This window comes from Lathamus discolor, chromosome 13, assembly GCF_037157495.1.
Source record: "Lathamus discolor isolate bLatDis1 chromosome 13, bLatDis1.hap1, whole genome shotgun sequence".
NCBI lineage: Eukaryota > Metazoa > Chordata > Aves > Psittaciformes > Psittacidae > Lathamus > Lathamus discolor.
Genome location: NC_088896.1, coordinates 12,177,951 through 12,193,996, shown reverse-complemented (window position 1 = coordinate 12,193,996; position 16,046 = coordinate 12,177,951). Strand labels below are relative to the sequence as shown.

Here is a 16,046-nt window from a genome sequence, read left to right as displayed (position 1 = left end):
TTTATTATTCTTTTATTATTATTTATTTAATTATTACTATTTTTAAAATATTTTGTAATAGTAATTTTATAATACTTATTATGCTGTCTTGCAGTATGTTTTACATGTGATCCCTGGGAGCTCATCTTCTGTTCTGACATACTTGTGTCAACTGGTCATCAAGCTCTTAGGGAAACAGACTCTGGCAGTTCAGTGCAGCAGAACACTGCCAGCTCTGATCTCGTTCTTTGCTTGGGTTTTTTAAATGCAGGATTTGGACAAAAAACTTCTGAAGTTAAACAGACAAATACAAGAGGATGAGAGGATTTCTTCCAATCCAGTAGTGAAAATCGTGTATGGTGACCCAGCCACTTTCCTGTCCCAGCTGCCAAGGGACAGTCACATACATCACTCCAAGATGTGGAGCTGCCGAAAGAGGATTTCAGTGGAGAACCTGGGCCATGTAGTCCAGCAAAAGAATGCCAAGGACAGTGTCCCTCTCCTTTGGAAGTTCCTGCAGAAGGTGGGTGCGACACAGGGATGAGGCTGCAATGGTCAGAGATCAGTTCACAGAACCAGACTGATTGTGGCTGGAAGGGACCTCTGGAGGTTGTCTGGTCCAGCCCTGCTCAGGCTGGTTGTCCCTACAGCCAGTTACCCAGGACTAAGCCACCATTTGATTATACAGTCTCTATTCTCATAACTTTAATCTCGAGAACTGCACATGTAAAACAGTTTTTATTGCAAATATTTCAAAAGAAATTCCATGAGAAGCATTCAAACCTGGTTCATCCAGGAACAAGCTTCTCACAGGCCCCCTTTCCTCTTCCAGGAAACAGAACTGAGGCTGGTTAAGTTCTTACCAGAGATTCTGGCTCTGCAGAGAGACTTGGTGAGGCGATTTCAGAACACTGCTGATGTCAAACACTGCTCCATCAGAGACTTCCTCAACGAACCCCTCTCAGGTGAGAAGACTCTGCCAAAACTGTAATTGGGGAAACAAAAAGCACTGGATAGTCCAGTTGAAAACAAAGGTGGAAAGTTCTCTTGAGCTGCAATCTTAACCCCTCATTTTCCTTTTTCATGAAGTGGAGACCTTAACCCTGGAGTTAAACTTGGAAGTCATCAGGTGGCTTAGACAATTAAGCACAGGAAGATTGTTCACAAGGGACAGAGGGGACTCTGCTCAGAGATAGGCAAGATAAATCCCTCAATGCAGCACTGGGTTTATAAGCTCTGTCCTAGACTAGGGCCTGCCTAAAGGTGGAAGAGTTGTCCTTCCATTCATGAGCAGCGTGCTGGTGTTTTGTGTAACTCCTTCAGTTGTACTCAAGTACCTCGTTCTGTTATGCTTAAGTACATCTTTCTGTTACTCCTCAGATGTGATGAGGGAACTGTTACAGAGGAGAGTGAATGTGTTTCTGTCTGTCTGGAACAAGCTGAGAAGCTCACTGGACACCAATGGTGAGTCCCCTTCTTTCCCAGCATTGTTTTGAGGGTGATAGGAACAAGGGCTTCCCAGCTGTTTAACAGTGCTTCTCTACTCTTTGCCAGTTCAAGTTCCTTCCATCAACAATGCTGAGACATATGCTCAGAACTGACCCTGCCCATTAAAGGTTTGGGAAGATCTGGGTGCAGAGGGAAGAATTTGTTTCCCTTCTGTAAAAGTCTTGCCTGAACTTGTTCCCTTTAGTGCTTATCTATAAGGGAAAGAGCACTGCTCTGCTCAAGTTCTGTACTTTCTCCTGACATGGGTCAGCTCAGGAGAGGCTTGCTCATCATGGCTGGCTCTGGGCCGCCTCAAGCAGTCTTCTCTGCCTTTTATTTCAGGGGAAATTAAGCTTCCTGAAGGCTACTGTGACGCTGACCTGACCCTGGACAGCAAGCTTGAGGTCCTTCTGCCACGTCGACAGGGACTGGGCCTCTGCTCCACAGCGTTAACCAGTTACCTCATTAGTCTGCACAATGACTTCATCCACTCAGTGAACAAGCACATCAAGGAAGATGACAGGTATGTTGCTAGGCATTTTGGGGGGGCTCTGTTGTATTAACAGTCATGAAAAAAAAGCACAATCGGCTTTTCCTGCTTCGTAAAGGCTTCTTGCTCTAAATGGAGACTGTTTTCTCTTCTGCAGGTACTTGATCAGTCCTTCAGAAGTGGCTGACCTGCACTTGATCAGTTACGAGGTTGAGAAAGACCTGATTCCTCTGATCCTGTCCAACTGCCAGTACAGCATGGAGAAGGGAGGGGAGACGTTGCAGGACTTTGATTTGGAGAAGATCCAGCAGCAAGTCATCAGCAAGTTCCTGCAGGGGAAGCCACTCATCACCCTAACGGTAGGACAAGGCAGCTTAGCTGTGCTTCCTGCAGACAACTTCTCTGCTGCTGCTGGAGCCCTGCAGTGTGTGCTGCAGGTGGGCATGCACTGTAGCAGGGCAGGCAAAGCTTTACAGCTGTGGATTTCTCTCCTGACAGGGAATACCCACCCTCGTGTACAGACGTGATCGGAATTACGAACAGCTCTTTAATGATGTCAGGAATAAGGTGGAACAGGTGGGTTTCTGCACTGGAGGAAATGGGGCAAGCACATGATCCTTGATGTCCCAAGAAATGTTAGGTTTGTCCTCTGTCACTTGCCTTGTTCATCTGAAGGCTGGCCCACTGATCTCTCACCATGCCTTGAATGGCTGCCCTCTGTCAGTCAGGATTTAAGAAGGAAAGGGATACACTTAAGCACTATCAGTTTCCTAAATCAGGGGCTCTGCTATCTTCCATAGCTTTAGCAACTTGAGCAGCAATAAGGATTGCCTCCAAACTAATGCTGGCAACTGCTTTGACTTCATGGTTTTCAGAGTGCTCTCCCCAGTTCTGTGATGAACATGATCAGTGGGGAACTCCAGTCTTACAGTGATGTCTGTGATGCTCTGTCTGTCACTGAAATTACCCTGGGATTCCTGGCCATGGCTGGAGAGGATTCAGAAATGCCTTTGACTGACTACATACAGAAAGTTCTGCACATGGGTGACCAGACAAACCCTCATGTACTGCAGGTGAGTCCTGAGAGCAAAGCTCTTACGGGATAAAATCCAGCCAGTCTGATCTCCAAGCCCAGCACAAGTTCAGCTTGAAAAGGTGGTAGAATTCCCTCTCCACTGCATTCAGCATCAGGGAGGAAACAATTTTCACTTCCCCTGCAACCAGTGGGAGCATCTAATAGTTTGTGGTGCTCAGCAGGTTCTTGCAGAACCCTACAGAAGGGTCAGGTGCAGGATGTGCAGAAGGTCAAACTTGTCTGCAGATCCAAGTTCTTCTGTCAGCACCAGGAAGGAGAATTCTCAGTTGAGTGTCAGCATAATTAGTTGCAATGTTAAAACTGAGAAAAGGGAGAACCCTCAATTATGAGTCAGCTTTCAGTGACACTGGTTTGCTGCTGCTGAGCTGGATTGAAAATATCCCTTTACCTCTCAGAAGTGGTGACAGGGCAAGGTTTTACCCGCTAATGATGCATGAAGAGGCCCTTGACTGATAAGGGCCAGAGGCACCATGTTATGACAAGTACATGTGACAGCCAAATCACTTTCCCACTCCCTTTCATGATACCAAAAAGATGGATTATTGAAGGCAAAATGGGAAAGAGGGAGAGAAGCCTATTGCAGACCTGGGTGAAAAGGGCTCAGCGAACTCCCTCCCTCTGCCTTGTGTTCTGCTGCAGCTTTGACCTGCATGGGCAAGGCAGGATGTGGCCAGGTTCCTACATACATCCTTTACACCCAGGGTTACTCCACAGATGTGTTTTTTCTTTCAGGCCCTCAGACAATGCCACCTAAAGCACAACATAGCCCTGTGGCAGCTTCTCTCTACCCACAAATCTGAGCAGCTTCTGCGCCTCAAAAGGGTAAGGTACCCTCACAACGTTAACTGTCTCATCAGCTTTTTTCTCTCCTCCAACTGAAGTTGCTCAAATGCGTGTTTGGTTTGGTTTTATTCCCTAACTGCATTTTTAGGACCCTTTTGTGGACATCAATGCTGTCTACAAAGACGAGCTCAGTTCAGAGACCTCCAAGCTCCTCACCACCTTCCTTGTAAACTCAAGGCTGGAAACCTTCCTGCAGGAGCTCCATGAAATGATAGTCTTGCAGCTGAGACACATCCAAGCTGTGAATAAATTCAGACCCAACTGGAGGTAAGAGCTGTGTAGCCCAAACGCACCACACTTGTTAACTTAGGCTGCTCTGGCTCTGAAAATGCACGTGATGGAAATGGTTCCCTTGGCAAATGACTGCCCTGCCCGACACCAACATTAAGAGCATTCAGCTAGGTCTGAGCCATGCTGCCTGTGTCTGGTATGCATGACTCTTCCTTATTTTACACAAGGTGTTTTGGGAGCGCTGCTGGAATATACCAGGAGCTGCTGTTCATGAGCACCAAACAGAAGCGCTTCTGTAGTCACTTGGATGAACGCGCGCAGCTTGGCTGTGACCTGCAGCCTCCCGTTGCTGGGTTCTGGCAGGCTGTTAGATCCTCCTCAGTACAAAATACACGTATTAAACCACTGGATACTGAGTATGCTTAGGAACATGCTACTGCCGTGTGGCACTTGTAGTTTGCTATACAGCATCTATTAATGCTACTTATGCTCTGTGTTCCAGCCTGAAGGAATCGCTCCTGCCTTATCTTGATGCAAAACGCTCTGAATTAGCCACGGAGCTGGAGGAGCTCTTCCCCGCCGAGATTCTTCTCTCTCACGTTACTGCTACCTGGAAAGCGGCTGCTCTCTTCAAACGGGAGCGCAGGGAGCGCTAGGCCCGGCAGCAGGGCAGGCTCAGACCGACCTGCCCCGGCTGGGCTACTGCCACCCACCCACGGTGCCGGTACCGTGTACACTCCGTGCCTGCGCTCTGAGGGTTTGGATTCCTTGCTGACTCCAGCACCCCTGCGCTGGGGCAGGGATCAGTGCTGGTGTGCAGGAACACGAAGGCTGCACCTCAAAGTGGAACCTCTTTGAGGCATCACCAATCGCCTGCTGCAGATAAAGGATTTCTACAAGGCACCATTCCCCGGGGCTGGGGCTCAGTTTTGCGCTCTCCTCTCTCCTGTCCTCTCGCCCCCGTGGGGCTGCACCTCCGCAGCGGAGCCAAGCAGAGCCCCGGGCCCAAACTGCCTCTTCGCTGCCTTATCCGCGCCTGGGGCCGGGGCTGCGCCGGTTGCTCCTCAGGACCGGCTCTTTCCCAATAAAGCTCCTTCTCTGGCCCGCGGCTCCTCCCCTTCCTCCCGCCCGGCCCGGCCGCGCTCCGCCCGCGGGGGGGGGGTGACACGGGTTTCCGGTGCGCGCCATGGCGGCGCCGCTACCGGCCGCTGCGCTCCGCCGCTGGGAACGGTAAGGGCAACGGCGCGGCCTGCGCATGCGCGGGGGGCGGTGGTGGTGGCCATGGCAACCGTGCGCGACTGTGTTCCGCGGCGGGACCCCGTCCGCTGCCCCCCGGTACCGGGCCTAGCAGGCCGAGATCCCCTTCCCTCCCCCTCGGTACCGGGCTGGGGTCCCCTTCCCAGGCCAGGCCCAGGATCCCTTCAGCCCCTGCCCCGCTCTGCCGTGGCTCTCATGAGCGCTGTTGCCTTGGCCAGCTCCTCCCTTGAGGAGAAAGCACAGGGCCCGCCCTGTCCCTGCAAGCCCCGGGGCCCTTGGAGCTCTGCCGCAGAGCTGGGCCCTGTGTGCTCCTGCCGGGCCTGCCGGCCGTGGGGCGCAGCCTGGGCCCCGAGCCTTGCATTCGGATGGGCAGGGCCTGGAGCCGGCGGAGGAGGCGCCCGTTCACCGCGGCTCGGTGGTGCTTCTCAGGGAGCAGGCCCGGTTGAGAGCCAGCGTGGTTGAGGAGGACACGGAGCAGTGGCAGAAAGATTCCAGCTTTCCAGGGCTGGAGCGGGTGGGAGGCGTGGACTTGTCTTACATCAAAGGAGATGACAGCAGCGCCTGCGCTTCCCTGGTCGTGCTCAGCTACCCGGCTCTTGAGGTAACCCTGGCTCCTACGGCTTGTGTCCGGGGGTGAACAGCGGGAGGGGGGTTACAGAAAACTTACACAAAGGCCAATATCTGCTGCAGGTCCCTTCCAGCCCAGAGCAGTCTGTGCTGCAGGGTGGGATGTGACCTGCTCCTGACTGCGAGAGGGTTGTAGGGTTACTGGGAACGTACAGGGTGGGGAGAGAGCTTTAGCGTGCGTTCGGGTTAGATACTGCTTGATTTGCTGACATCATGAGATGGGCTCCATGGTCAGCACAGAAGACTTTAACTGGTTTAAGTGTATGTCGAAAAGAGTCAGGCTCAGCCACTACTCAGGAGATGAAAAGGACCACTGTTATTCAGTGCTGATCAAGAGAGGGAATTAAAGCACTTGTAGCACTCAAACTGCAGCTGTCTTGGTTTTGAGTTCTTCCTGGGAATCAGCTAATAATATGGGATGTAACATGTAAAACCCTTTCAAAACCACCATCAATCCCACACCTCACAGTCAGTTTACTTGAATTAATAAAGATTTTTGGTTTCTTTCCTAGCTTTCAATGTGATATAAAAATTATCTTTAAAACCTCTAACAAGCAGAGAAATAAAGTTTGATGCTGGCCACTGGGATGTTTATGAACTGAAGTTCAAATCCTGCCTTGCTTCTTGCCTTGCCCTGCCCACTTGCAGGTGTTGTCTGGGCTGTCAGGGATGCTTTGGTCCTGCCCTGCATGGAGCCAGACACCCTTTGATGATGCTCTGAGTGGGTGAACTTTGAGGTTTCCCCTCTGTCAGTTTAAGTGGCTGTCCCAAGGACTCTGCTCTCAAGCAGGGTACGGTGATGTCCAGCCCTCCTCTCAGCGGTCCATTGTCCACCCCTTCTGTCACTGACAGGCTGACACAACCCAATGGCCTCAGCTCAGCAGGGGAGAGTCAGAAGCAGCGTATTTTAAAACAGATGTGTCTAAGGGATGTAAGCCAGAGGAGAGGCCCCTGAGGCAGCCAGGAACAGACCAGCAAGGTCCTGGTGGTCACTGGCTCTGCTCTGCTCCTAGGTGCTGTACGAGGATTGTCGGATGGTGGCTGTGAGTGCCCCATACGTGGCAGGATTCTTGGCCTTCCGGGAGGTCCCTTTCCTGGTGGAAGCTGTTCAGAGGCTTCAGCAGGAGGAGCCCAAGCTCAAGCCTCAGGTGTGGCACATTTCTCTGTCCTGAGCTGAGATGAAGGAGAGAGTCTTCTCCCTCATGGGACCAGTTTGCTTGACAGAGTGGTGCTCAGTGCACAGGAAATAACACTTCTGTTCTGGCTTTTTCAGGTACTTCTTGTAGATGGGAATGGCCTGCTCCATCCCAGAGGTAGGACTTCCCTGGAGAGCCCCGCTCTGCAGGGTCCCTGTGCTGCTGCTTGAGATTCCAATTCTCTGGCATCCTGTGGTTACAGTGACTCTTTGTTGGCAGGGTTTGGTGTGGCCTGTCACCTCGGAGTCCTGACAGATCTACCATGCATTGGAGTGGCCAAGAACCTCCTGCAGGTGGATGGCTTAGCCAAGGATGAGCTGCACAGAGAGCAGGTGAGGCCAGGCTGGGAGTTTATTTCCCCAAAGAATTAGGGCAGCAGCATACAAGCACTTCCTGACCAGCTGAGTTTGTGTGTGTTTATCCCTAGATCCGTTCCCTGCAGAGGGAAGGAGATACATTCCCACTGACAGGCGCTTCAGGGAGGCTCCTGGGCATGGTAAGCAGTGTGGAATTTCCTATTTGCTTGGGCATCAAGTCTTCCAGCTTTGTGTAGCTGGGAGCACAGGAGGGTGTTGTCTCTACAGTGGCACTGTCTCAGTGTGAACAGGTTACTGCCACCACTGTGTCCCTCTTTCTGTGAGCTCAGATACTTGCAGAGTTGACAGTTGAGGTGTTGGATGCACTCATGTCCATGGCTGCAGTTTCTGAGGTGCTATGCTCCAGCACCCCTGTTCATGAGCTGCAGTCAGGGAGAGGTGCCAGTTCTCGCCAAGGTACAATATGGGAGTATCTGCCTCAGAAGAGCTCTGTGCAGGAAACAGGCAGGTGTAAGAAACTTCCTGTGTCTGGTGGTATTTCAGCACAGTCTGCGTTAGCAGCTCTGCTTCCCAGAGCAGTGTGAGGCATCTGGGAAAGGGCTACAGCAGCCCAAAAGGGCTAACAGAAGAGGTTCAAGAAAGCTGGGAGTTGCCTTCAGAAGGTGGGATGGTGGCTCTGTATTTTGCAACTGGCTTATAATTCAACTGACAGTCTATCTGTTAAAATAAGCTGCTTAAGTATTTGATCTTTCTTGTTTCTGGATGCACAGGTCCTGCGTAGCTGCAGCAACAGCTCTAAGCCACTTTACGTCTCGGTGGGGCACAGGGTGTGCCTGGGTACAGCTGTGCGCCTGGTCCAGTCCTGCTGCCGGTACCGCATCCCGGAGCCCATCCGCCAGGTATGAGGGCAGGGAGCTGAGGAGCAGCCTGGAGCAGAAGAGCGGGCAGTGGAGGGGCTGTGGGTGCCAAGCCTCTCGTTATGTTTAGGAGCCTCTGCAGCTGGCACCCTCTGTTCTGGCCTGTTCTCCCAGACTGCTGTGGTGACGCAGTGCCCAGAAGCACATCCAGCCCTTACTGCAGACCCAGCCTGATTTCTTGGTTCCTTTCTGCAGGCAACTTTGTGGTGCTGATATTAATACACCTGTTGGGAATGCAGTTTTCCTGGGCACTCTGAGCCTAGCACAGACTGCAGGGCTGCTTCTCTGTGCTTTTCCCTGCTACTGCACTCCACAAAGAGCTGCAGGCTCTGGGGCAGCAGCCAGCCTGTAGGTGACAGCACTGGATCACCATCAGTGAGCCGCAGCTATCACCGAGACTCAGCTTCAGACTAATTAAATCACAGCAGGGTTTGAGGAAAGGATCTGCGAAAGTGTAAAGCCCCTGGGACTTCCAGCCTGGCGAGTGCTTCCCTTGTCGAGGGGTCACCCCGCTGTTAGTGGCTCAGGCAGGCCAGAGCACGGCCTGTTGGAATGTCTGTGGTGGTGCTGTTGGCCTGGAACACACTGTTCCTGTTGCTGCAGCACTACACTTTGTCAGGTGTGTGGCCACCTTTGCTCTGCAGCTCCTCAGAGCCATGCTAAGGTGATGCTGCTGAGGCTGTTACACAGTCTCTGCACACAGGAGCTTCTCGTTGGTGCTGCAGAACATGTTTTCTGAAAACAGAGTCTTGAGTCTGTAGTTATAAACCAGACGAAAATCTAACACCTCAGAGCAAAACAAACCTTGAAGTGTCCATACCAGAACGGGGGTTTCTAATCCCATAAACCACTACCTGCCAGACGGGAGTAGGCTGAGAGATTTTCTTATGTAATCTCCTCCAGCAAGGGACAGATGCCTCTGCAGAGCTCTGAGCCAGCTCTGAGCCAGCTCTGCAAAGCGGCGTGCTCAGAGGGAAGAGGAAAGGCATTCCCTTTGGAAACAAAAAGGTGTCTTGAAGCTTTTCATCACCCTCATTTCATTTCCAGCTATCTCTAGGATTTGTCTGTGTTCTGAGACTCTCCCAGTCCTCTAGCTGCAATCTTGATTTGGAGTGATGGAATGAATTGTCACTTTCCTTACAGGGAGATTAAAAATCCAGAAGAGAGTGTGTTTACTGCAGAGGTAGAGGAATGGCAGGAGAAAAGGGCACTTAAAATGGGACTTCTCCCTGTTGCCATTCCTCTGTGTGGTAACTCACAGATCTTGACACAGGGCAGTGCTGGAAGCCTCAGCTCTGGAGCACCTCAAGCTGGAGTTAGGAAGTGGATGGCTGTGGGGGATCCTGCCTTGGCCTTTTGCTATGGCGTGTCCCCAGCACAAGCTTGCAGACCTGATGGGCGATGGTGCTTATGGCTTTCTCAGTCGTGAAAGACTTCTGAATCAGCAGCTCTTAGTTCATAAGTTCTGCTAGTCCTGGAAGTATGTTCTTAAGAGAGCTGTGCTGCCCATACCTTCTTGAGGCTGTGCTTGTGGCTTGCATGTTGCAGCACGTGTAGTGCTAGGAAAGTCTTGTGGGAACTCAGACCTTCTGCTTTCCTAGAGGTATGGCTGACCTGTCTGTTCAGGGTGTATTGTGCATGCAACAGCCTCCAGGCAGTGATAAGAAATGGTTTGGTTTGCATTCAGCCCGCACTGTGGCCATGCTGCCAAAGGTGAGAGAAGTGATCTTTCCGAGAAAGCAGAGGGAAATTCATTATCACCTACAGTCAGTATTTACCACCCACTTAGTCCTTACTCCATGTGGAAGTGCCAGGCCAATCTGGGAGAATTTTGCTTGCATGGGGTTAATCTCTTGTGAGATGTTGAGGTTCTTTTGTAGGGAGTTGGTCATATGGAGACACCCAGACAGGGACTGAGGTAGGCAGGAGCTGTCATCCCAGGACAATAAGCAAAGCACTCAAACTGAGTGGCAATGGAGCCATACAGAGCCCTCCTGAGAGCAGCCGCCCTTGCCTGCTTCTGGCAGAGGCCAAAGGTCCTCTCCAGTGCTTGCCCACGCTCCCAGCCTGCTCAGAGCCAGGATCACTACACACAGCAGGGCAACAGCAGCTTTTAACACTCTCCAGCTGAGAGGATTGCACTGGGGCTGACTCTGGTTCTCCCTGCTCCAGGTTCCTGGCTGGCTGCACACCAACTTCCAGCTCACTTGATGATCCTTTTAGCTCCAGCTGGCACCTTGCCTCTGCTGGCTCAGAATGGGGCTGGTGGGACAGCCTGGTTGCTCCAGCCCACCAGGGAGGGCAGGAGCCTGCCTGGAGCTGCGGGTATGGCACCTCTTGTGAAATATCAAACACATGCCCTTAGGAGAGCCGAGGAATGAGCCATCATTCCTCTTCTCTGTGTGAAGAACTCCTGCTGCCCAGCAGGGAAATCAGTAGCTGATACCCTAAAACTCCAACTCTCTTCAGTGGTAGCACCCTCCCCAGCTTGCTGTGTGCACAGAGATCACTGCTGCCCCTCACAAAACAGGCAAAGCAACAATTCCAGACCCTAATGCCAGCACTAGTTCCCTCTGAAAATAGAAACAGCCTGTGAGGATTATTTCTGGACAGTTATCCATCTTATTGATGAGCCTCCTGGTTAATCGCTGGGTTAAGCTGTGTCACAGCACTGCGTTAGGAGTGAGGACTGGCCAGTAACTTGCCACCTAATCAGGCACTGGCTTATGTGACCAGCACAACGTGGTGGGGTTTTCTTCCCTAGAAAAATGGTTTGTAGATGTGACTCTTGCTACCTTGGTCTCCCAGTAGGGGCTTTATTGAACAACCTCCTTCCCTGTTATAAAATACATCACGTAATCTCTTATCCTGAAGAGTGATCAAAGTTATTTGTCAGTTCAGTTATGAAACTGTCCAATTATAGAGAGAAGGGAAAAAAAAATCTCCCAAACAAACCATCCCTTATGTAACTGTGTTTCATTCTCAGGCTTGCAGATGGTTAAGCAGTGGTGGATGAGTGTTTCCAGCCCTGAGCCCACAGAGCCACCACCCCAGAGGCCTGACGGAGCTGTGCTGGGGAGCTTCTTGAGGGGGGTAGAAGCTCTTCAGAAGTAGCACAGGGATGGGAGTAGCAAATGCTTCACTGCCACTGGGGAATGCATTAACCCACTTTATTAGCATGATCATCATGTGCTCTGAAGCTTTTCCAGCTGGGAAAGGTCACATACTGCTTTTTAAGTGGAGAGACACTCTGCCTTTGAGGAGGGGTACAGCAGCGGTTCTAAATGCCACAGAGCAGCAGTGGTTTTGAGAAAGGAAGTTTCTAAAAAAGACAGAAATCTTTGAGGGAATGTAAAAATCAACTGCCAATTCCCAAAGTCCTCCAGAGCCCAGGATCCACGTACTTGTATCTTGGAGTGCTCTGCTAGCATGGTGCAGCACTGGAAAGCTGCATGGTAGTGGGAGGAAGAACACCCAGTAAATGGCCAGCAGCACTTTCTTACAGCTCTTGGGATTTCTGTTGGTGCTGTCCTTGCCCCACTCTGCCTTGCTGCTGAGACACAGAGTGCTAAGACACAGCCATCTAGTTTTCCTGGTGAGCTCAGGAGTCACAGGAGACCATGTCAGAAGAGGAAGGAAGGAGGTGGGCCCATGTAAGGATGTTTTTGATGAGGTTTGGTGATGGCTCCAAGCTCAGTTTCAACAGGGAGGGCAGTAAACATCAATTTGGTAGGGTGTCAACATTATTCCTTTTGATGTTGGTATGGGAAAACAGAGCCCAGAGCGCAGGTATGGCCTGTGTGTAAACTGCTCCCGTTGTCTTCCTTGGCAGCTTTGCCTTTTGACTCCTGTGTACAACAGTGTGAAAGGTGTGTCAGTCTCTTGCATAGCAGCTGCTGCCAGGAATGTGCTTGTGTCTTGTATCTTGTCTCTGTTGGCTTCCAGTGGGTGTTTTACCTGCTTTAGCTGCACAATCCCCATGCAGTGCCAGCCCCTCGAGTGCACAGGCAGGATGAGCCAAGCTTTGCCTAGGAACAGGAGATGCAGCAGACGAGTGGTAAGCTTCCTCCATCTGTTGCTGCACAACACAACTGCTGGGACAGAGGAAGGAAAGGGATGGGTACATGAATGGGCGATGCCATCTTCTCTCTCTTCATCCCCTGTCCTCTTGAGAACTTGCCTTCTGGATTGCTGTACTCCCAAGTGATCAGGGCATGTGATCCCTTGATGGAGTGAGGGTGGTAGGGCAGCTTCTGTGGGTTCAGTGGGAGAGCTGGTTTACTTTCTGGAATATCTCCTCTTGAGGGAAGGAAGACTTACCCTGCCCTTAAGTCTCTAACAAGTCTATTCCATCTCTCATCAGACATTGATGAGCTGTTGCTGGGGAAAGCCTGTGAAGGAACTTTGCTGCTCATTATGTTTCCCTGCATTGCACTTGGAGGTGCTTACATGTGGAAGGGGTCATTTGGGTCAGTTCAAAAGATGAAAGCACTGGACCAGTCTCAGACTCCCAGGTCTCCTCCAGTCTGGCTCTGCTGCCAGGGTTCATCAGAGAGGGCTGCAGTTCAGGTACAGCATGAAGGCTTGCTGCGTTGCAGTGTGTGCTGGAAGCCTGTGCTAGCTCATCCTCTGCGTCCCAGAGGGACCCTTGGGCAAGGCTGATGGCACTCAGCAGCAGCTGATTTGCTGGGGAAGTCCAGGCTGGGTCCTGCTTTGGCTGTTCCTCCTGCTGTGCTTGAGGTGGGTCACAGTGGAGCAGACCTTAGACAGCTGCTGGTGGGAGCTGTCTGAGCCTGATGTCTCACCCACCCCGTGACTCCTGCGAGGAGTAAAGGAGCAGACAGCAAGGGTTCAGCAGATGTCATTTCTGCTTCTGAAATGGACCATAACTGCAGTATGGCTTTTGGTCCAGGACCCTCTATTTCTTCATTTTAAGTCTCCATTCTCCCAAGCAGCTTGCAGTGAGGCACAGAAAACAAACAAGGAAAGAAACATGCAGGTTCCTCTTCATACCACAGTCATACAAGAGCTATTTGTAATAGGGTGTGCTGGGGCATACTGAGATGAGAAAGGGGAGGCCCTGAGCAGGCTGATCAATCCATTTTCACCCCTTTTCCTCCTTAATTCCAGGCTGACATTAGATCGAGGGAGTACATTCGGAAGCAGCTGTGTTCACCACTGGAGGTCGTGTCTTCTGGGGTGCTGAGGTGGGTGTGCGGGCAGCTGCCTCCCCAAAGGGATCTGCTCATGTAATGATCTTCAGTAATGGCATTAAAGGGACAGGCTGGGTAACAAGGTGAGCTCAAGTGACAGCAGGACATTTGCTGCCTCCACGGAGGGTGATTTCTGGTGATGGCTCCTCACACACCTCTCCGCAGGGCGCAGGGCGCCGTGTCCCAGGCTGGGGAAGGTCATTGGGGATTTGGTGTGTTTCCGATGCCTGCAATAAGCACCAACGCCTACAGGTGTGACACGAGGGGACAGAAATACCCTGTGGGGAGCTGGCTTCTGCCCCTGAGGAGCAGGGGAGGGCCAGCCCCACAACCCCCTTACATAATGTAGGCCAGTGGCTGCTCTGATTGGTGTAAATCCGTAGCAAGTCCACTGAGGTGTAGGAGCTCCTTTGTGTTGTGGCTACGCTGCCCCCTCAGCACCATTCACAAGAGCATTGCTGCGTTCAGACCTACAGCAGTACCAGGCACCAGAGAGCCCTGCCTCAAGAGCTGCTCGGGGATGAATGAAGCATGTCAGGACCCAGCGCCTGCCCTGCTCTGAGGGTCCTGATGGACCAGGAGGAGTGAAGGTTGTGGTGGCAGTAGTGAGTAATTACTTACACTGACTGACTGGGGCAGCTCTGACAGACTCTGTAGGACAGCCGGATGATGCAACTCATCGTGCTCTGCTCAGCTCCATTATTCTTTGGGTCATGCAGGCAGAGGCGAAAGAAGGGGCTTTCTCTGCTCTACTGCTCATAGCAGTTGCATAGCATGGCCAGGCCATGGGGTAGCCCTGTGCAGAGCCAGGCTGGGAGTCCCCTGTTTGTGCTGGAGCTTTGTCTCTGACACCTTCCTGCCATGGCGGGTGCTGCAGCTCACACAGAGGCTTAGCTGGTTTGGAGGTCTGTGCAACAGCAAAACTAAACTCATCCCATTTATGGCCATGTATCTCAAAATCTGTGAATCTGAGCCCCTTATTCACCAAGTGACTTAGTGATGGGGTCTTCTTGCTTTCTACTTTCTTTTCTGACCCTTCCTTTTCTTCCTTATTTCTTCCTAACAGGAAAAAGAAGACTGGACTGGATGATTAGGATGATGCCAGAAGAAAATGCGGGGCTGCTCTTCACTGGATCCTCTCTTCCACCAAGACTATGGGTCTGTCAAATGCCATCCCAGGGGAGAGCAGTGCAAGGCCATGGTGCATGGTTCAATGGGGCAGGCACCAGTTTCTGTTGAAGGATAATGTTTAGGATATATTTCTCAGGGTTTATTTTTAAGCATTGTAAAAATATTTGTGTAAATAAATACCCTTGTAAGTTTGCAACAACTGGCTTGAGTACCGGGGAAATGGCAGGAGGTGACTTACAAAGAGATGCCGAGGCACTTAACAGAGTTCTAAACCATCTCCAGCACTGGCCTTTGGCTCCCACCACCCCTCTGTGGCACAGACACTTCCTTTCTCATCATTTTGGAGCAGCTTCCACCCTGTCCCTGCAGCCTGTGCTCACGTTATTCCCTCTGCACGTCTTCGGGAACAGAAGCTCCGGCTGGTCCCGACAGACGGGCCGAGGGCGCCGGCTTTGAGGTGGGCGAGTGACTCACGCGCAGAAACAGAGCCAAGAGGCTGCTGGGGAGAGCTGCGAGGTCTGAGCTCCGGTACTGGAGAGCTCCTGTCCCTGGTGCCAGTGGCTCCTGCGTGCCCTGTGCCACGCAGCAGCCACCACGCGCGGTGGCTGTGTCTGGGTGATGTCTCCATCATCACGGTGCTCCAGTGGTGGTAGGAACATGCTCTGCATTGCACAGCTCAGCTGGAGGGGCACTGTGGTACCCGGTGTTGCTGGTACCCTCTGCAGGGCTGAGGCAGAGCACTCGGTGCAGACCAGCTCTTCCTGAAGAAATAGCATCTCAGGAGAGAAGAGAATTTCCCACCGAGGAGAATGGGGAGGAGGGTCCTTCCCATACACAAATCAGTCAGCGCAGCCAGTGCCAGGCTGGAGTTTCTGCAGCTGGAGTGGACCAGGAGCACTCGTGTGTGGTTTTCACTGCCCAGCAAACGTACAGCAGCACCCACCAGTTAAGCCCTTTGTGAAGCTTTGCTGTAGCAGCAGAGCACTGGGCAAACAGCTTCTATCCCTGGATCAATGCAATGAGGCTCCTCCAGTTTGCACAGCTAAAGTGTTCCTGCAGCGCTGGGGTTCCTGGTTGTATTTGGCAGGCTGTTCCTGACTGGTCCTGAAGAACAACAGGAGCAGAGCCAGGAGCCAAAACTCTGGCATGTTGATATAAAAAGCCACGGCTGTGTAGGATTCCAGCCTGAGGAGGAAGAAGGCAGTTTTCCTAGGACAGGAGGGGCGTGCTGTGGGGCAGGGCTCCTGGGGCTGGTTTAGAT

General features: G+C 51.9%; 2 protein-coding genes across 3 annotated transcripts in view; both read left to right on the top strand.

Moving 5' to 3' along the window:
* Positions 1–5,229, top strand: part of RNF213 (ring finger protein 213) — a 47,424-nt gene extending 42,195 nt beyond the window's left edge. For both annotated transcript variants that reach the window (XM_065694086.1, XM_065694087.1), the window contains 10 exons: positions 251–502; positions 812–944; positions 1,360–1,443; positions 1,810–1,990; positions 2,115–2,316; positions 2,456–2,533; positions 2,833–3,030; positions 3,786–3,875; positions 3,985–4,163; positions 4,630–5,229. In XM_065694086.1, coding sequence (XP_065550158.1) covers positions 251–502; positions 812–944; positions 1,360–1,443; positions 1,810–1,990; positions 2,115–2,316; positions 2,456–2,533; positions 2,833–3,030; positions 3,786–3,875; positions 3,985–4,163; positions 4,630–4,783 — 1,551 coding nt within the window. In that variant the 3' untranslated portion in view covers positions 4,784–5,229. The remainder of the gene's footprint in view (positions 1–250; positions 503–811; positions 945–1,359; positions 1,444–1,809; positions 1,991–2,114; positions 2,317–2,455; positions 2,534–2,832; positions 3,031–3,785; positions 3,876–3,984; positions 4,164–4,629) is intronic.
* A 31-nt stretch (positions 5,230–5,260) lies between these two features.
* Positions 5,261–14,984, top strand: ENDOV (endonuclease V). Its single transcript, XM_065694101.1, has 9 exons — positions 5,261–5,357; positions 5,814–5,985; positions 7,025–7,159; positions 7,285–7,324; positions 7,427–7,539; positions 7,635–7,703; positions 8,295–8,423; positions 13,572–13,648; positions 14,721–14,984. Exons 1-9 carry the CDS (start codon positions 5,314–5,316, stop codon positions 14,746–14,748), a joined length of 807 nt encoding a protein of 268 aa, XP_065550173.1. The 5' UTR covers positions 5,261–5,313; the 3' UTR covers positions 14,749–14,984.
* Positions 14,985–16,046: the final 1,062 nt, after the last annotated feature.